The 21,692-nt window shown below is 45.1% G+C and overlaps 1 protein-coding gene across 1 annotated transcript in view; it reads left to right on the top strand.

Annotated features, from left to right (window-relative positions):
- Nucleotides 1-21,019, top strand: part of KIF11 (kinesin family member 11) — a 63,125-nt gene extending 42,106 nt beyond the window's left edge. Inside the window, 7 exon segments of the mRNA XM_068255114.1 lie at nucleotides 1,227-1,385; nucleotides 2,868-3,007; nucleotides 7,930-8,209; nucleotides 12,098-12,320; nucleotides 16,825-16,979; nucleotides 19,325-19,435; nucleotides 20,647-21,019. Of these exon segments, the coding sequence (XP_068111215.1) occupies nucleotides 1,227-1,385; nucleotides 2,868-3,007; nucleotides 7,930-8,209; nucleotides 12,098-12,320; nucleotides 16,825-16,979; nucleotides 19,325-19,435; nucleotides 20,647-20,772 (1,194 nt within the window). The 3' untranslated portion in view covers nucleotides 20,773-21,019.
- Nucleotides 21,020-21,692: the final 673 nt, after the last annotated feature.

Here is a 21,692-nt window from a genome sequence, read left to right as displayed (position 1 = left end):
AACTGCAAAGTGGGGTGTGCGTAATTATATCAGCCCCCTTTGGTCTGAGTGCAGTCAGTTGCCCATAGGCATTGCCTGATGAGTGCTAATGACTAGAGTGCACCTGTGTGTAATCCAATGTCAGTACAAATACAGCTGCTCTGTGACGGCCTCAGAGGTTGTCTAATGCTTGGGGATACATGTTACGTTTCTGTACTGTGTATCGAGCTGCTGATCCGGCCAGCTGATAATATTCAGCTGGTCCGATCACCCCGCTCGACTCCCGCCCGCTCGATCCCCGCCGGCGGATAATGGCAGGGAATCGAGCAGAAAAGGAGCGCCGGCGGGGACGAACGGTAATCGATCCGCGGGGATCAGTCCGGCGGCTAATCGGCCGCCGGATCGACCCGTGTATTCCCAGCATTAGAGAATATTGGGAGCAACAACACCATGAAGTCCAAAGAACACACCAGACAGGTCAGTAAATAAGTTATTGAGAAATCTAAAGCAGGCTAAGGCTACAAAAAGATTTCCAAAGCCTTGAACATCCCACGGAGCACTGTTAAAGCGATCATTCAGAAATGGAAGGAGTATGGCACAACTGTAAACCTACCAAGGCAAGGCCATTCACCTAAACTCCCAGGCCGAACAAAAAAATGCTATGTGTGGCAGAAAACACACACACACAACGGGTATAGCAACCTGCTGTATTGGGAGTATGTCAAGGAAGTCCCCAACTAGCAAGGATGCCCGATTGCTGTTATCAAATGAAAACTTTAATCTGACATTTAACTGCTATAGCATCCGGCAAGGCAGTTATCTGTGTAGTTCACTAGTGGTTTGCACTCTCGCCTTGTTGCGTTGGGTCCCTGGTTCGAATCCCAGCCAGGGCACTAGCTGCACAGGGTTTGTATGTTCTCCATATGTCTTGGTGGGTTTCCTCTGGGCACTCAAGTTTCCTCCCACATCCCAAATACACACAGATAAGTAAATTGGCTCATGACTATGATACATACACTACATGATACATACATTAGACATATGACTATGGAAGGGATTAGATTGTGAGCCCTTCTAAGGGACAGTTCAGTGACAAGACAATATACTCTGTACATCGCTGCGGAAGATGTCGGCGCTATATAAATAATAGTTCACTGAGCAGGGCTGATAGTCTGGTAGTTATTACACAATACTTGGAATTGTTTGAATGATTGATGATAATGCTGAATGCTGTCCTTTGCCTTCAGGTGGAATCTCATAAGGAAGAAATGGACCGTTTCTTTACTGACCATTCTGCGATGCTGAACAAGTTGCGTCTTGATACCACCACATCCCTGTCCAGCATGGAGGCTGAATCCCGGGAGTTGACGGGAGAACTCAAGGCTGCTGAAGGTCGGCATTCAGAGGTACAGGCCAGCCTGACTCCTCCAAGTGGAGTGCATGGATGTTTGACTTATGGCAGGTGGACCCTTGCACAGAACCTCTTTTTTTTTGGGGGGGGGGGGGGGCGCAGAGTGGGAAGGTTTGAAGTGTCTTTGTTCACTGTAGCGGAATGTTATTGAGATACTAAAGCATGGTGGCATAGTGGATGGCACTCTCACCTTGCAGTGCTGGGTCCCCAGTTCAAGTCCCATCCAGGACACTGTGTTCATGGTGTTTGTATACAGAGCTGTGGAGTCGGTACAAAAATCTTCCGACCGACTCCTCCTGGTTTATGAAACCACCGACTTCAACTCTGACTCCGGGCAACCAAAATTGCTCCGACTCCACAGCCCTGTTAGTATGTTTGTTTTTCTCCTGTGTCTCCATGGGTTTCCTCCAGGTTCTCGGATTTCCTCCCACATCCCAAAAACATACAGATAAGTATTCCTCCCCTAGAATTGGCCCTAGACTAAGATAGATATATAACTATGGTAGGGATTAGATTTTAAGACCCTATGAGGGACAGTTAGTAATAAGGATATATACTCTTGTAAAGCGCTCTGGAATATGTCAGTGCAATATACTGTCAGTTGACAAAAGCCTTTGGCGAATGCATTGGGTTATGACACCTGCAGGGCTACATGGAAGCACTGCAGTTAGCAGCTGATCCAGGATGAAAGAAGATGGAAAACGACGGGATTGAACACAGTGTTTGCCTGAACAATGGTAAACGATCATACCGATGGCTGTCAATTCATTTGAATGGACAGCATTTAAACGACAAGCACCACAGTTGTGCTTTAACGCCATTAAGACATCTGAGCGAACCAGCAAACCTAAACTTGCCTTCCCTTGATCTCATCTCTGCCATGTTTGACGTGTCTGTAAAGTCTACTTTTAAGGGACCCAGCAGGAAACCCAGGGCTGTGGAGTCGGTACAAAAATCATCCGAACGCCTCAGTTCATGAAACCTCCAACTCCAGGTACCCAAAATTGCTCTAACTCCACAGAGGAAATCTCATAGGGAACAGTTTTCCATTCACAGTACTATCTTACAGCACAACGCATTGTGACTGGCTAAATAGTGTGGGCATAGTTTCCAACCTATTGGAAACCTAGCAGTTCCAGATGGTGCTGTAAACACAATCACGTTAGCTGATTATCCCTATGAGGTTTCCTGCTGGGTCCCATAAAGTAGAAGTAGACTAGCGCTCATTCTTTTACTAATGTTCAGTGCCATCTAAGTTGGTTGGAGGAACCTGTAGAAAGTGCTGCCTGTTTCATGTGTGGTTGCCACCTTGTGTGTGGTTTTTTTTTTTGTTTCTGTTTTTTTTTTCCTTCTTGTCTGAAAACATTACCAACGTAGCTCCTGAATCGGCCACTTTCCCTGTCTCACAATTGTAACATGGTTGCTTTAGCTTCCATTCTCTCATTTTTAATGTTTTTTTTTTTTTTTTTTTATCCAGAATGTGAGCAATATTATAAGCTGCCTGCAGAATCAGCTGAACCTGCTGGCTATGGAAACATCACACACCTTCCAAGGACTTGCTGGCAAAGAAGAGAAGCTACAAAGATCCGGGATTTCATTACGGGAAAATCTGGAAAAGTAAGCGCTTATTTTTGTGACTGCTGTAGAAAGGGAATACGGTACTGTATATGTTTTCAGGTGAATGCATACATTATATACTGTACAAGGAGAGGGGAGAAAAAGATGTTTTAGCACTGCTGGTGTCAAATATCACATGACACTTCAGACTGACCAATTACTGAGTAAGATAATTCACCAGTTCCTGCCACACTTTGTTTTGGATGAGAGGTGAGAACAGAACAGTGCTCTGAAGGACAGTACAGCATGTTTGGCAATATGACACCCTTTTTAATTTGAATTTGCCAGCTGTGAACAAATTGCCAATTTTTACATATAAGCGTTCGCTTAAAATAATTAAGTGGGCTTCTTAAGCTGGCCATACAGTTATCAATTTCTGTGCGGCCATATCGACCTTCTGATTTGATAATTTCATCAAATTGGAGCGCACCAAACAATGGCGATTAATTCAAACAATTTTGGGCTAAAATCTGTTGATTGTATAGATCATGCTGGGAAATATTAAGGCGATGTGGTCTATCAGTGCGATATTGGGACAGAACCCCTGGCCACTGCCCCCCAGAAATGTTTGTGCCCCCTGCGTCTGCATTCAAATCTCAGTTTCAGCTGCCACAAGTATATAGCTGGTCCTACTTACCCACGTGGGACGCGAATGGGGAAGTGGGAGCAGCTGGAACAGGGGAGATTACAATGCACGGGGGGGGGGGGGGGGGGGGCACATTAACATTCGGACATCATCACGTGGCTGATTCTGAAGAGATTTCATGCTGAAATCAATCAGGAATTGGCCTGCGATGTACAGGCAGCCAACACATCTCTGAGCAGAGAGATCTGTCTCTTGGTCAGATAGCTGTATGGGCCCCTTTAGTGTACTTTTCTTTAACGGAGTCATCAATCAGATACTGCTATGCCCCAATACCTCCCCCCCTCCCCCACTACTTACCCGGGGCTTCCGCCACCCCCTGGTGGCCGATATGTCCATCTCTGCTGCTCTGCTCTCCGCCCCGATGGTGCACAGGACGACCTCCAGGTCATCCTCTAATGTACCTGTGCAAGCACCGCTGTCAATCACCTCCACGTGGTCCTGGGTGTACGCAGGCGCAGTATGCTCCGGACCACGTGGAGGTGATTGACAGTGGTGCTTGCGCAGGCACAGTAGAGGACGCCTGGCGAGGCACCATCAGAGAGCGGAGATGTGGTGAGGCACATAGTGGCTGGCAGGGGCTGGAGGAATCCCTGGGTAAGTAGTGCGGGGGGGAGGGGGGGGGAAAGTATCTGATTTATGACTCCTTTAAAGTAAACATGAGACTATGGATAAAAGGTGTTTTGTTTCGATTTTGTTTTTCTCTTGTTCTTTTTAACTAACTGCGGACCGACGCAGTTTAAATCTACGGCGGGCGGGTGGCGCTGCGGTTCTGACTAGACGTAAATTCTACGTCCCATTCACCGCCCGTGCCCGCCGGTCACGTCACTCTGTCCCTGCCACAATGTGCTGCCCTGCCGTTTCTATGACGGCAGAGCACTGTGAGCCGGGCAGGAGCCGTTTTCATTGTCTTACTGTCATTCCTGTAAGCCGTTCCCATTGGCTTACATTGAGTGACAGGGTCAGCAGCCAATGAAAGCGGCTCCTGACCAGCGCACAGCGCTCTGCCGTCATAGCGACGGCAGAGAGAGCAGCCTGCGGCGGATATTAGCGGTGATTCGTCGGGAAGCGGCGGTTTACTGTACCAGCACCCTCTGGTCCTTAGAGGAACTGTAACGACAAAACGGCCCCTGGGGGTACTCACCTCGGGTGGGGGAAGCCTCAGGATCTTAATGAGGCTTCCCACGCCGTCCTGCGTCCCTCGGGGGTCTCGCTGTAGCCCTCCGTACAGCGGTGACGCAATATTTACCTTCCTGGCTCCTGCGCAGGCGCTCTGATGGCTGTCGGCGCCGAAGTAGGCGGAAATACCCGATCGCCGTCGGGTCTGCTCTACTGCGCAGGCGCAAGTTTCCGGCGCCTGCGCAGTAGAGCGGTCCCGACGGAGATCGGGTATTTCCGTCTATTTTTGTGCCGAAAGTCGCCACAGCGCCCCCGCTGGAGCCAGCAAAGGTAAATATTGAACTGACAGTCGGCACAGTCGCCGGCTGTTCGGAGGGCTGCGGCGAGACCCCCGTGGGACAGAGGACGGCGTGGGAAGCCTCATTAGGATCCCGAGGCTTCCCCCACCCGAGGTGAGTACCCCCCAGGGGATGTTTTTCATGTTACAGAGTCTCTTTAAGGGGCAGAGGGTGCTGGTACTGCAGTGGTTAAAATACATACCTGGGGCTTCTTCTAGCACCTTCAAGTTGATCCGTCCCTCACCGTTGTCCTCTGCAGTCTGGCCTGGTAACTTAGAGTCGGGGCATGCGTGGCCCAGCCACGCTCCCATGACCGGGAGTTCTGCATAGTACCTCTGCACGGGTGCAGAACACTCCCAGACGAGCCTGCGGCCGTACTGCGCCTGCACTGACTGGCCAAATTCTGGAAGATTGAAGAGGACAGTGAGGGACGGATCAGTGTAAAGGGGGCTAGAGGAATCCTCAGGTATGTATAAAACGTATTTTATCCTTCATCACAGGTACACTTTAAGCTTAAAATGATGCCATGATCAATAATTCAACTTGTATTATTTTTACTCCCATTTTTTAAGATACAGGCATGCTGATTCCATTATGCACCATGTAAAACGTTATTCTGGGTCTAATTTAAATCAAAATCTGAATTTTGTGCTGCTCCCTGCTTATTGTAAGTCTTCCCGCTCTGCTTTTACATGTGAAGTTGGCTCTCTTCACTTACTGGTAGCGGTAGCCCTCTATTAAAGTGCTATGAGAGGTCTGCTGCAGACTTATTATTGTAACATAAGCCGTGCCAAGAGATAAGCCATGTGCTGTAGAACAGAAGCAAAAACTGTAGAAGAAAATTGTGTTATTGACCTGAGCCTTATTAGGTATTCTTTTAAGCACCTTTAAAACCCAGTTTTGGGGAACATGCTTTGGGTTTTATATTAAGAAGTCAGAGCTTCCTTTGGATTTTTAATGCAGATGTTTGTCCCCATCCTGACTAACCAGCAAGTGGGGGAACATACTACCTCAGTAGGTGAAAGCCTCTGGATGCTCTAGAGCATACCTGTCAAACTCCGGCCCACGGGCCAAATCTGGCCCTCAAAGCCATTTAATTTGGTCCTCAAGTGGTTACCCCACATTGTTTGGCCCACCCTACACCACCAGAGAAGCTATATTGGTGGTGAAGCCCTAGAGCAACAGGGAAGCTATATGGGGGAGGTAGGGGGAAAGCACTAATCAGGGAACTGTATAGTGGAGGGTGGGGCCATTAGACTCCAGGGAACTATATAGGGGTTGGAGGGGGGCCATTAGACTCCAGGGAACTATATAAGGGAGGAAGGTGGCTAGTAGACATTGAGATTGGCCCGCGACTTGGCCCCAGTGCACAATTTCGGTCCACTTTGTATTTGAGTTTGACGCCCCTGTTCTAGAGGCTTTCCTGATGTCCAGGACCTTCCTACTTTTCACGCCTCAATTCTCCTATGAGAGTATAAGTCTGGCTGCACTGCGCAGTCGCAAAGTACGGCCTGCACAGTAGCATGGAGCCACTCGTGCATGGAGAAGAAGCGGTGCACACGCAGCTCTGTGCTACTGCACAGATGCGTCACTTGCCTGTGCAGTGTGGCCAGGCTCTTACACGGAGGAGAACGAGGATGCAAGCAATACTCATCACTAATGTTGTTGGAGATCGTTTAGAGGGTCCCAGTGCAGGAGCGGCATAGGAAGATTGGGTAAGCCGTTGGCCATCCAGAGGCTTCCCCCTACTGAAGTAAGTATCCACAATCTTTGTGGGAGTTGGGGGAATCCCTGTTATGGACAAAAACTTCTTTACAATTTAGGTAATCCTAAGAAAAAGAAACTTAACATTTGATTTCTCGTTGCAAGGAGCACTGAAGGGGTTAAGCCTCAGCGTTTGCATGAGCACTGCGAGGTAGCTCTCGCCATACAGTAGTCAGTTCACAGCTGCTAAGAACGAATTAGAAACTTTTATCTTATTAACCACATAACATAGAGCAGTGGATTTGTTGAATACGATATGTTGAATAAAGTATTTTCGGTACTTGTGTATTATCCCATCTAGCAAAACGGGCTCGGCTTTTAGACAGGCTGGAAAAGTGTGCACTGTGCTTCTTGAGCAGCTGATTCACCACAGATCAGCTGCCCCATTCCACACAGCTTTCCTCACTGCGCTGTGTTGGCTTTTCCGTCAGCGATCAGAACGCAGAACAATAGAGAGCAATAATGAGACATGAAGTCTTCCCAGCCTGGAGGAGGGGAATTACAAGTGTTTATAGCAGCATACCAACTCTGCCTAATCATATTACAGGGAAGAGGACTTGCTGAGCACCAGCACAAGGTGATCCACCTCACACCCCCTGCTATGTACAGCGCTGTGCCTTGCAGCAATCTGCCCGCTATCATACAGCTTGTCTATAAAAGGGTCTCGCCCCTAATCGCAGCCCACCAAGGGGAGAGCTTACCTAAGCGGGGATCAGCGGCTGCTGTCTATGGAGCCGGAGGTCAACTGCATTCAGTGTGCTGTACAGCCCCTCTACTCACATCTTACACAGACAAGTGGTGTGACTTCGGGACGGGCTACAACACTGCACAGTGAGGAAAGCTGAATGGAACTGAGCAGTTGATCTGTGGTGAATCAGCTGCTCAAGAAGCACAGTACACACTTTCCCAGCCTGTCTAACTGCCAAGCCCATTCTGCTAGACGGGATAATACACAAGTACCGTATTTTCATTGTGTGCTGTGCAAGAGTTCCGGTCCACTTTAATGTATGTTATAGGTGTTCCCTGATAAGCTAATTTACTGTTTGTTCCTCTCGTAGTGTTACCACTGAAGCTATCACACAGACATCCGCCCACCACAAGACATTAGTGGATCGGTGTGGGGATGTGGCGGGAGAGATCAGAGAGCGGGCAAGGTCAAATATAAGCACAGTGGAGGAATCCAGCAGACAGTATGAGATGCTCAGTAGCAATATCGCTGCCCTATCGCAAGATACGCAGAAGTGGTATGAGGTCACCACCAGCAAAATGGCTTCCGTTACTGAACAGCAGGAGGCTTACTTTCAACTCGCCAAGACACAGCAGCAAAGCCTTCATCAGGTTAGTAACTTATCAAAACCTTCAATATTTAAAGCAAATTTGAAGCAATAACCAGTTATGATACAATGAATTGTATGTGTAGTATAGATAATGAATAGAACATTAGTAGCAAAGAGTCTCCTATTTTTATTTTCAGTTTATATATATATATATATATATATATATATATATATATATATATATATATATATATATATATATATATATATATATATATATATATATATATATATATATATGCATCATTGACATCTTTGCAGTTTAGAAACCACACTCTCGTTTAAAGAGACACTGAAGCAAACTAATTTTGCAGATTTTACCTTATAGTTTGCTTCAGTGCTCTCATGCCAAGTAAACCGCCGTGTCCCCGCCGTTAAATGAGGGCTGCAGAGCCCCCAGATCCCCGGGGGGCAATCCAGCCTGCATTTTCTGAAAGGGGCTCTTCAGCTCTGCCCCTCCTGATGTCAATCGCTGCGCATCGCCGCCTCTCCTCGCCCATCTCACTCTTCCTTCAGAGAGGGGCGGGGAGAGGCGGCGATTGACGTCAGGAGAGGCAGAGCTACAGCTGGAAGCTCTGCCTCTCAGCGCAGCAAGATCCACGACCAAGTGACCGTGACATAGGAAAAAGGTAATTTATAGGGCATTTTACTCCGAGACATGTGCATATGTATGTGTTTACATGCTTTTTGAGTTGTAAAAATTCCTTTATGGTACCTGAGCATGCCACTAGGAACACAAGGTGTGAGACCTATAGAGGCTGCCATATTTACTTTTAACCACTTCGCCGCCTGGGTACAGTATATCTACGCTCCTTTTAACTTCATTTCCCCGCCCAGAGCGTAGATGTACGCACTACCGCCGCTGTCCGTGCTCCCGCTTGCACGTGCGCGCACTCCCTCGCTCGTGCACGCCGCCGCCTGCTCGCCCAGAGACCAATGATCTAAGTCTCTGCAGCAATGATCGGCTGCTTCCAGGAGAAGCTGCGGGATCGTGCGTGTGCGTGCGTGTGTATAAAAAAATAAAAAAAAATTCCCATCCACACTACACTTTCTGTAAGCGTACTTACTACATTCACAAAAAATTACTGTGGCCAAATAGTAAAACTACAGTCAAAAACATTTTTATATACAAATACATATATTTTTACATTTTAAATTAACTCATTACGCCCCAATTGTTACCATTTTTTTTTTTTTAAATAATAAAAAAAATTACAATAAAAACATAAATAGTTACCTTCGGGACTGAAGTCTTTAAATATTTGTCTAGAGGGTATAACATTGTTGTTTTATAAATTTATAAATGGTTTATGGTCCTGTAATTAGTGATGGACACAACTGAGAAAATGCACCTTTATTCCCAAATAAAATATTGACGCCAAACATCGGGATAGGGACATAATTTAAATGGTGTAATAACCAGGACAAATGGGCAAATTACATGGATTTTTATCAGGGCTGTGGAGTCTGAGTCGAGGAGTTGGAGCAATTTTGGGTACCCAGAGTTGGAGTCGGTGATTTCATAAACTGAGGAGTCGGATAATTTTGTACAAAATCCACAGCCTTGGTGAGTCGGTGGTTTCATAAACTGAGGTGTTGGAGTCGAAAGATTTTTGTACCGACTCCACAGCCCTGATTTTAATTATAGTAGCATGCATTATTTGAAAACTATAATGGGCGAAAACTGAAAAATATCGATTTCCCCCTAACCCAAGCCCCCCCCCACACGCACACACACGCACTGTCCTATTTTCCCATTAAAACAGGGCTGTGGAGGTGGAGTCGGGGCAATTTTGGGTGCCTGGAGTCGGGAAAAAATGCTCCGACTCCTAATGAATTTAAACTGTAATTAAAATAGAAAATATGATAGAATGTTCTATTTCTCAGATAATAGTCATCATAAATTATATATACAGTAATAGCTGTGCTTAGTCCACAAAAATGAAATAAACCAATCAAAATTAGTTACTTGTGCTGCTTCAATAAAGCAGTCCCCGTATTTTTAAAGTCAGATATACACATCTGTTTGTGACTGTACAGTATATATGATGTGTACACAGGAATCTCTTATATATACTAAATAACATCTATGCTGTAAGAATAAAGCCTGATGTGTAGCCGTGTCACTAATAGAGATAGTCAATGAGATGGAAATAAATCTGCGTTGATTCTGATTTATGCAAATGTACTTTGCTCATGAAATCAAATAATTTGATACGTTGTTAAAGCGGAATATAACCCTGCATTTCAACTTTGCTCTAAAACATTATTTACAGTATATTATATGCAACCAGCATTTTTTTTTTTTACTAGACCAGCATTGGAAGGGTTACACAGGGCTTTAAAGTCCCTGTAAATTTTTGCAGACGCATCTGAACTTGAGTTAGATACTTTTTGTTTACACAAATGTATCTAAGTGTTTATTGTGACTCATCTCTCTCACAGAGAAGGAGTTGGAGGACAGCCAAAGAGTGTGTAACATTTCTAAATATATACATATAACTAAATAGAATGTAACTATCTGAACGTCTGCACGGACCTTAAAACCTCTGTTTAACCCTTCCAATGCTGGTCTAGTAAAAAAAAATGCTTTTTGCATATAATATGCTGTAAATAATGTTTTAGAGCAAAGTTGAAATGCAGGGTTATATTCCGCTTTAAAAATTTGGTTTGGGGACTACGAATTAAATGGTACCTGAGAAGGATGAAAAGAAAAGTTTTATACATACCTGGGGCTTCTTCCAGCCCCCTTCAGGCTAATCAGTCCCTCACTGTCTACCTCCACCACCCGGATCTTCTGGCCAGACTGGCTCATGTACCTGGACTCCTAGCAGAAGATCCAGGTGGCGAAGGAGGACAGCAAGGGACTGATTAGCCTGAAGGGGGCTGGAGGAACTGATTAGCCTGAAGGGGGCTGGAGGAAGCCCCAGGTATGTACAAAACTTTAATTTCATCTCTCAGGTTTACTTTGTTACACAGTAGTACTATACTCTACATATGCACTCTCCACAGAGCTGCAGGGAATCCACTGAGAATGTTGTGCACATTGAACACAGAGGTGTTGTCTATCACCCATAAACCTGGTTCAGATTGTGCATGAAGAATGTGTAATAGAGGAAGAATCCCCTTATTCCCCTGCAGAGTACCTGCACATCACTCTTACATGTACCCACAGTTACATTACCTAGAGCCTGATAGATGTTCTTTGTTCTGGTCTGTACCTTTTACAAGTACTCTTACCAAGGACTAGTTTTAGTCTATGACTAAAGGGAATAAATATAGTAGTCTCCATATCCTTCTCACTTCAGTTGTCTTTTAAAATTCCTAAGCGTTGGCAGATAAGAGACGAATTTCATGTTACATGCTTTTAATAAACAAGATTGTAATATGCAAATTAGAGGAGTCGGAGTCGGTGGAATCCTAAACTGAGGAGTCGGAGTCGGTGGATTTTTGTACCGACTCCACAGCCCTGCATTAAAACACATTTAGAATAAAATAATTTTTGGCATAATGTCCCACCTAAAGAAAGCCTAATTGGTGGCGGAAAAAAAACAAGATCTAGTTCATTTCATTGTGATAAGTAATGATAAAACTTAGACAAATGAATGGAAGGAGAGCTGAAAGGTGAAAATTGCTTGGATGCTGAAGGGGTAAAACCCCTCAGTTGTGAAGTGGTTAAACAATACCAGTTGCCTGGCAGCCCTGCTGGTCAGTAGTGGTCTTTCCTCCCCCCCCCCCCCCCCCCACCCCACCCCATGCCTCTCGTCCGTCCCCAGACTCTCTTTAAATATTTTGTCTTTTTTTGTAAGTTTGTCCTACAGAAATATTCAGTTTAGTCATAATTTACAATGAATATTGTGTTAAGTGAGGTTGCTCATATGTTGTCCAGGATGTGGGGAGTTTCTGCGACTCCTCGGTGGAGCAGTGTACGGGGATGGTCAACCAGCAGCGAGCAATGGAGGAGGCGGCCTTATCCAGCCTGGCGAGACAAGTTAATGATGATAAGCAGGTTCTAGTGGAGCAGAAGCTGGAGCTGCATGAACATACGCAGGCTGGCATCAATAAAGTGCACACCTACCTCAAGGAAGAGCTCAGGAGCGACGTCCCTACTGGTAAGACATGGAAACGGATTTTATCCTCTAAAATATATGTAAAGAGACATTTCCAATGCAGTCCCTGCACCGTCCCACAGAATGATCTGGGAATAATCTTTCTACAGACATCTATGGAGTGATGAAGGACAAGTAAGGCTATGTTCACAGTGGGAGTTGCATTGCTTTCCCTGTAAAAGCAGGAACGAAAAAGTCACACCGCGCATTATATGACCATTGCGGCACATACAGTGAATGAAAAGTACACTCCTTATGCAGTCACCAGATCAGACACGCTGCAGGCAAAGCAATACCTGGGCAGCCAGTGCACTTTCCCTCCTGTAGTTTACCACTCCACAACACAGCACTTCAAGTAATTATAAATGAAGGATGCACTCCACTGGCTTATAAACTTGGGTTTATGGAGACCTTTAGCAAATGCACAACATGTTTCAGGGTCTCCTTGATACTAGTACACCGGAGGAAGGGGGAAACCCCAAAACATGTGTATTTGCTGAATGTCTTTATAAATGCAAGATTTTTTATTTTTTTTTTTTTATAAGCAAGTGGAGTGCCTCCTTCATTTATAATTAATCAAGTGTAGGTTCAGGTTGGCTCATCAGCTTTAAAGAGAATCTGTACTCTAATATTCTTACACTAAAAAGCATACCATTCTATTCCTTATTTTCTCCTGTGCCCCTCTGTGCTGTTTCTGCCACTCTCTGCTGCAATCCTGGCTTGTAATTAACAGTTTTAGGCAATGTTTACAAACAAACTAACCAGCTTCTAATAGGCTCAGCTAAGCATAGTGTGTGAGTATGCAGGGGGCCTGCAGAGGGTGTGTATCGCTTCTACCAATCACAAGCAGCCCTGCACATTCCACACAATCAAAGCCTTAGCCCGACAAACAGGACAGAGGAAAGATACATTGATTTATTACAGAGACAGTGTAATTAGGAAGAGCTGCAGTAAGCCCCAGCACATTAGAACAGGCATAGGAACTCATAGGATAGAAGAACTAAGGCTGAAAAAATTGTTACAGAGTCTCTTTAAGATGCCAACAATTCTGTTTATTGCTTCATCAGCACATATGACAATTGCTTTGGGGCCGTGGCGGGTCCCCTTCTTCAGACAGTGGAGACGTTTTGTCTGCATTGTCTGAAGAAGGGGACCCACCGCGGCCCCGAAACAATTGTGTACATGCGCTGATGAAGCAATAAACAGAATTGTTTGCATCTTGAAGCTGATGTGCTAACCTGGACCTACACTTGACTGTTTACGTACCGGGTGCTTGGGCCTAGCACCTACAGGTTATGCACCCAACTCTTGAGTAAGGTGTGCCATCCTTTTGCTCATTTATAATTAAGGGAATGAAAAGTATGCTTCACTGTCAATGTGCGCATTATGTGGTAACGCACTGCTTGCAGTGTATTGGAATGCCGTGCTCCTTTAGATTGCACGGCATGCACTGGGAACGCTGCATAGGTTATACATTGCAGTGCGACATTCTGCATTACTATTTGTCCTTTATGTCGCACCACTCTGAACATAAACTTAGAGGCGCTCCGCTGCAGGGACAACAGTAGAATGGAGGCTTCCCATTAGTGATTCAACAGGATGTATCCCTTAGGGCTTGTTTCCATATAGCGCGCTTCCATGCACGCTTATTGGAACGCAGTCTCAGGGACAGCAGACAGTGCATAGACTGCACTGTCTGCTTTTTCCATACAAGCACTGCGAATCACAGCTGAATCGCCCCACGCATCGTTTGTTGCATTTTGGGGCCCTTTAGCCCACAATCCCATTTGTTATAATGAATGGTATTGCAAGCCCTCCCTGGTGGGAGTGAGCGGGGCTCTGCGCTGCATGGAACCAAGCCCTTAGGGTCTTTAAATGTGTTTCAAACCGTTTAAAGAGTAACTGTTAGGCATAATATGTTAAATCTATTTTAGCCTATTCCATACACAAAAAGGATTGTAATAAGGCAATGCAAAAAGTTAAAATCCTTCTTACTTTTTTCCCTAAGAGGTTTTTCTCTCCCCATGCCTGCAGGACGCAAGGCCGCAGAACAGAAATGACAGGCAGGCTGATTGGCTAAAGCCTCTGTCAATCACCGCTCTGCTCTGCGATTGGCCGCCTGCTCTCCCCTTGTCTGCGGCGGTGTAGCCGCTGTAAGAGCGCACGGAGGGGGGCCAGAGGCTATCTCCTCTCACTGTCCTCTGCCCCCCTCCTCCAGTGTGATGTCCGCGCCCCCCCCTTCTGCCGCCGCATTATCCTTCTTCCCCGCACAGAACTTTGGGGAAGGATAAAGGCAGCGCACAGACTCCAGGAATAATGTTCCCAGGCGCTGCAGTTCCCCCCATACTCTCTGCACTGCCGCCGGTGGTAGTGCAGAGAGTATAGGGGGGAACTGCAGCGCTTGGATCTATTGTTAGGCGAGTCTTTGCCAGCTGCAGCTTTTCCTCCCCGCTGTGCTGAGGATAAGTGCGGGGAGGAGGGGGGTGCGGGGAGGGGGAAGAATATACCCGGAGGAATCAAGATGGCCCCTGCCATGAAAAGGATGACCCTTTATTTATACTATAAAATTATATTGAAGGAAACCGAGGACAGTGCAATACATCTGTTAAGTAGAGGAAGTATTTATCTACTTACATATGTGTTTTCTTTGATGGGCATGTTTTTGCTAATAGTGCCTCTTTAAAAAACGCATGCATTTTCATAAACGCAGTAGTGGTCTCAGGCCCTAAGGCCTTGTTCACATTGCGTTCCGTTCGCGTGTCCGTCTGCGTTTGGCTGTTTTGCCGCAATTTTTATTTCAGATCCCCTGCGATTACCTGCCCGCTTTTTTTTTTTTTTTTTTTTTTTTTTTTTGTGAACCGCTCTTCTATGTGGTGTTGCCAAGCAATTGTGTTTTTTCACGTCCTGACTTCATTCAGGAAGTGAACCCTTCAACCTGGAACAGGATAAATACAATGTATTTATTCTTAAAAACGTGAATGCAATCGATGCACAAAGCAATTTTGTGAGTGTTCGCGTTTTCCTATACCTTCCATTGAGGCACAATCGCCTCAAAAATGGTCCATGCACCACTTTTCTGAGCAGATCAGAAACGAACCGCTCAGATGTGAACTCTCTCATAGAGAATGGTTTAAGCGCTTTCAGGGCAATTTTCAAAAATCGCCAACGCGTAAAAACAAAAAACTTCTCTAGTGTGAACAAGCCCTAACAGCATCATTAACCTTCTTGCCGGTTATCCCGAGCTCAGCTCGGGGTAACCTGTGCAGAAGGATTTCTCCGGCCCCGCTGGGCCGATTTTCAATTTTTTTTTTTTTTTACTGCACGCAGCTAGCGCATAGCGTGCATAGCTCGATCGTCGCGCCCCTCCATACCCCTTTGTGCAGCCTGGCCAATCAGTGCCAGGCAGCGCTTAGGGGTTGATCGGGATTCCCTATGACGTCGGCGACGTCATCCCACCCCGTCACCATGGCGACGGGGAAAGCCCTGCAGGACATTTAAAACAATTTTTTAAAAAATGCTGCGCCGCCCCCTTGCCGTCAGAATTGGAACGGCAAGGGGGTTAAAGGCACTGGGAATCTGACAAAAATCTGTTGTGTAAGAGGCAAATAATACAAATAAGCCACTTCCAGTTTAACCTGAACTGGAATTTGCAGAGCTTCAATGAAAAAAGCCTTACCAATGAACCAGCTGTTGATAATAAGCTGCCAGTAGATTGGCCAGCAGTTCATGGGTTTAATTAGTAAAGTTCCAGTTTAGCCCGTACAATTTCTGCTTCCTGTTATAGCAGAATTTGTTATTCATTCAGTTATTGGCTCATAACCAGCAGCCTTTGTGGCTGCACACTATACTATCATTTTTGTTTTCATTGCCTTACTGCCCTTATTGTGCTTCCTTTTATAAATCACCTGTGTTATCTTCCCATCAGTGATTCATGTTACTAGTATGGGAAGAAGTAGTATTAGTAAGTTATCCAACCAGGACAAAGCAGTAAGTAATGATGGGGTTCGAATTTGGCATAGCCAATTCGGAACGCCTGAATGCTCCCAACTGCCGCTGTTCAGCACTGAACAAGCGGGAAGACTTTGCTGCCTTGCAAGTTGCACGGCATTTCACGTGATTTTTATGCTTCCTCTTTCCAAAGAAGGAAATGTCAGTTGCGTGAAATGCAACATGACTCGCAAGGCAATGAATTCCTCCTCCTGACCCTGTCCGCTTGTTCAATGCTGAATAGCTGCCGTTGGGAGTATTCAAGCGATCCGAATCGGCTATGCCGAATTCAAACAGCAACACTACTTTCTGCTTTGTCCTGCTTGGATTCGGAAGCGTTCAGGTATTCCGAATCAGCTATGCCGAATTTGACCACAAACAATAGCAGTAAGATCGAAGTAGTAGTACTACTTGAGAGAGAACCATTGACATTTTAATGTCCTCCTTTGGTTCCTGCTCTGGTGGCCACCCTGGGCTTACAGCTGAGGATTGCTCAGTCTACTGTCTTCTATGATTTCAGGTACAACACCGCAGAGGAAGGACTATGTATACCCCTTGGTTCTCACAAAGACAAAACCCAGAGATTTTCTGCTGGAGCAGTTCAAAAAGCAGCAGGAAGAGGTCCTGGCAGCGATGACCAGTGTAATGTCTATAGCAGAGGAGCCTGTGGAACAGGTATGTTGCCATGCATAGTACAATTCTAGGGGGAAAAATAGTTTACATTATTGTGGTAAGAGGTTTTAACCCCTCATGGATTTTGTGGTCCTGTGTCAGCATCTGAGAATTTCCATCACATCCAGTCTGGACATGAATAACTTTTTGTTGGTCTTCCCCTGGAGTTGTTTTAAAGGGCATAGAGCACCAGTAGAATTTTTTTTTTTTTTTTAATGAACCACAGAATGCCATTGTGGGTGGGGGTTAGAGGGCGCACAATTGTTTGCCTGCATGGTAACACTGCCAAGAAAATGGTGGCGTCCCCTTTTCCCAGATAAAAATGTGTTTTGTATATGTATTTTCTAGAAATATTTCATACGTAGGTCTATTTGCCTCCCATAATTTCCTGTACAGACACTTAAAGCGGAATATAACCCTGCATTTCAACTTTGCTCTAAAACCTTATTTACAGCATATTATATGCAACCAGAATTTTTTTTTTTTTTTTACTAGACTAGCATTGGAAGGGTTACACACAGAGCTTTAAAGTTCCATGGAGAGAAATGCTGCCGCAGCCGAAGTTTAGTTAGATACATTTAAGTAAACACAATGTAACAAGTGTGGAATGTGACACACACTAGGACTGTGCAGGAGCTCCCGGACACAGATAGTGAGTCACATTCCTCACTTGTTACATTGTGTTTACTTAAATGTATCTATCTATCTAAACTTCGGCTGGCAGAATTTCTCTCCATGGAACTTTAAAGCTCTGTGTGTAACCCTTCCAATGCTGGTCTAGTAAAAAAAAAAAAATGGTTGCATGTAATATGCTGTAAATAATGTTTTAGAGCAAAGTTGAAATGCAGGGTTATATTCCGCTTTAACTACACTTGAAGAACAACTAAAGTAAAAAATGAGGCTTTCAAGACGGGCTCTGTCTTAAAGGGATACTGTAGGGGGGTCGGGGGAAAATGAGCTGAACCTCCCCGGGGCTTCTAACGGTCCCCCGCAGACATCCTGTGTTGGCGCAGCCACTCACCGATGCTCCGGCCCCGCCTCCTGTTCACTTCTGGAATTTCTGACTTTAAAGTCAGAAAACCACTGCGCCTGCACGCCCGTGTCCTCGCTCCCGCTGATGTCACCAGGAGTGTACTGCGCAGACACAGACCATACTGGGCCTGCGCTGTGCGCTCTTGATGACATCAGCGGGATCGAGGACACGGCAACGCAGGCGCAGTGGTTTTCAGACTTTAAAGTCTGAAATTCCAGAAGTGAACTGGAGGCGGGGCCGGAGCATCGGTGAGTGGCTGCGCGGGCACAGGATGTCTGCGGGGGACAGTTAGAAGCCCCGGGTAAGTTCAACTCATTTTCCCCTGACCCCCCTACAGTATCCCTTTAAAGAAAATCTGAACTGAAAATTAAAAGTCAAAATAAGCATACACAAGTCCTACTTGCCTTCCATGTAATCTACTCCTCAGTGTCTTTCTCCTGCCCCGTGTCCTGTTTGTTCACTGTGATCAAGGGGATTTTCTGGCCTCCATTTTGAAAATGGCCATTACCACATAACAGCTTTCTGGTCAGCACACAGTTAAAGGGTAACATCGCCCACTTGAGCCATAGGGAAACATGGACGTTACCTGGTACATCAGTTGTCCTCTCAGCTATAGCTGAAAGCAACTGATAAATAACTGACAGCAACAGATATATTTCAGATCTGACAAAATATTGTCAGAACTGGAAGGGATAATTGTCAGAAGAAAATGGTGAGCTTCTGAGAGGAATTGATGGCAAGGTAACTATGTAATGTTCATTTGAAGTGACCTCGTGTTTATTTTAAATATTTTTACTCAGTACAGGTTCTCTTTAATTAGGATAGATGGATGTGGGGGTAAATACTTACCTGCCCCTGATGTCATCGGGTCGCTACTTATGTAGTCTTTCACACACCCCCCCCCCCCCCGCCCCCATTCCTCTGATGGTCGCCAACACTGCCGCAGCCGGCAGCACTTCAAGGAATTTCGCTGTAGAGTGTACTCCTGGCCGGTGGTCTACTCTAATCTACGTACTACAGCTCTCGACATGCCTCTCCCCACATGCGCATTGTGCCCGGAAACATGCTCACAGGCAGACAACTGCAGTCGTGATGGTATTCATTTGCAGCCCCCTGTAGGTAAGTAATGGTTAACTCTGGCCCCCAACAGCATGCTGTTATAGGGAGGTTCAAACGAAATTCTACTGGTCAGTGCCCAATTGTTGCTATGACGAGGTGAGACACTTGCCCAGACTGTGTAGATTTTGCATGAGGCTGTAGTCCAACCAAAAATGTCTTTCTTTCTACATCTTTGTTTTCCATTTTCTGCCATCAGGATTCTTTGGACGATGAGCCGTTTATCATTAATGACAGCATCATGAGTGAGAAATCTATCATTGATGTCAATGTTCTCTGCCAAGAAAATGGTGGGGTCCCCTTTTTCCAGGTAAAAATGTATTTTGTATATTTGTTTCATACGTAGGTCTATTTGCCTCCTATAATTTCCTGTACAGCAGCACAGACACTTAGCGTACCAAAGGTAAAAATGACAAGGCCATCAATCACAGGCTCTATCTTAATATGGATGGAATGCTGTAGAATTAAATAATTACTATATTTGCCGCCTTATAAGAAACTCCTGAATGTAAGATGCGCCTAGGTTTAAAGGGGGAAAAAAACAGGGGCAAAATAAATATATATATTTTGTGATCGCAGATTTCTTCTCTCCCGCATTGCTTCTCTAGTGTTGGCTTCTGCTGATCGCGTCATCCGCAGAAGCAGTCACTAGGGGGAGTCATGCAGGACAGAAGAGGTCTGCGATCACAAGGGAGCCATGGATTAGCTACACTGGGGAAGCAGAGACACATGGGGGAACAAAGCAGGGGTCCCCGATGTAGCAGTGGTTCATATCGGTGGGCGTTTGTAAGTTGGGGGCTCCCTGCATTCGCGTATAAGACGCGGGGCATTTTCTCCCCATTTTTGTGGAAGAAAGAGTGTCTTATATGATGTCAAATAAGGTACCTGTCCTGACGTCATTGGGTTACAGTTGACTCTCCGCCACCCTCGGGAACACAGGTGTGGACATGTTTCTAAAGACTGAAAGCTCTTTGGAAACCTCCAAACACAGATGGGCGTGGCCCAAGCCTCAGTGATTTTGAGGGGAAAAAAATTATTCTCTATAGGGATCCATAGGTGTATCGCTGGCTACCGTGAGCGCTATTGAATGGCTTCCAGGCCTTAGTCAGGGTTACACATACCCCCAAGAGATTACTTGATCTACAGGGTGGGCCATTTATATGGATACACCTTATCTATGGATACACCCCATATACCACACCATCAATTTTTTTTTGGTCCGACAGTTTTGGAGGGATCTATCCAATGTGGGTTAGTGTCAGACCAATAGCGGTGGTTTTGTTTAACTTCACCATTCACATAAAATGGTGTATCCATATAAATGGCCATATTAAGGTGTATCCATATAAATGACCCACCCTGTACATCTGGGTACTTCAGCGGCTGTTTCTGTGGTAGATGACTGCCCTGTCCGAAATATTGTGTCTTTTTATTATCAATGTTTAAAAATCAATAAAGTTTTAATATAGAAAAAAAAAAACTTCCAGCTCATTTGAATCATGTGTTTGCTTGTCCCAACAGCAAAAGAAGGGAAAGAAAGACAAAGAAAACAAAGCAAATGTAACCATTTTAGAGCCTTCAAAACTCTCGGAAGATGCAGAAACAGCTATGCCAAGATCCAAAATACCTCTGAGGAGCCTGAACTGAGTCTCGGGGCTCCCGATGTAAATAGTGTAAACTTTCCTCACCCATAACCTACTTTATATGTACTTCAGCCTACCCTGTGTAACTATTGTCCTGTGGTGGGTTTTTAAGACGTTTTTTGGATATTTTTTTTTTTCCAATGTGTGTCCTTTTATATGTTTTATCATTAAACCTTAACAAGTTCTCTAATGGCAGCTCATGCAAATCTGCAATAAATAATAATATTCTGCTGAATAAATAGACTGTTACACTTTATGTATCATTTATTGCTTTGTATTTGTATATTTATACAAATCCAAAAACTAAGAATACCTAAACCTCCAAATCCAGTCAGAAACCACATTTAGATTACGAAATGTTCGTCTGTTGTTGGGCTTATGAATAATTTCATCATAGTTTTCCCGATTCGGGCCTCCAGACCAGAGCCGATTATTTACAAGGCAAACCTAGGGATTAGCCTGGGGCCTGGAGAGAGTCTAGGGGCCTGGTGGATGCTAGCCCCCACCAAATAGAAGTAAAAAAGTCAGGTGACCATCAGCGGTGGTACAAAAACTATCTAGTCTAGGTCACCATTTCATCTTAATCTGTTTCTGCTCCAGACTTCTGACACTCGTAATTAATGGCTGCAGAGTTTATACAGGGGGAAGGGGACTTGCTGTTTTTGCTTTGCAAAGCATGGTGGGAAATTAGAAAGTCCTTTGAAAAAAAGGACTTTACAATTGTTAAATATTAGGGTTGGTCATTGAGCTTTTAAAAATTGATGCAAATTTGTATGCAACTTGAAAATGGACCAAACTAGGGATAAGCTTGGGTTTTAGTTGGTTAACTTACCCTTGTTGCCGCCTATGGCCGCTGCATTTCACATCTCGTTCTATTATTCTGATACTTCCTCCAAAGCCAGCCAGGAGGAAGCATCGGAGTGA

This window comes from Hyperolius riggenbachi, chromosome 10 (assembly GCF_040937935.1).
Source record: "Hyperolius riggenbachi isolate aHypRig1 chromosome 10, aHypRig1.pri, whole genome shotgun sequence".
NCBI lineage: Eukaryota > Metazoa > Chordata > Amphibia > Anura > Hyperoliidae > Hyperolius > Hyperolius riggenbachi.
The sequence above is the reverse complement of the archived record's forward strand: the minus strand, read 5'-3'. Positions and strand labels throughout refer to the sequence as shown.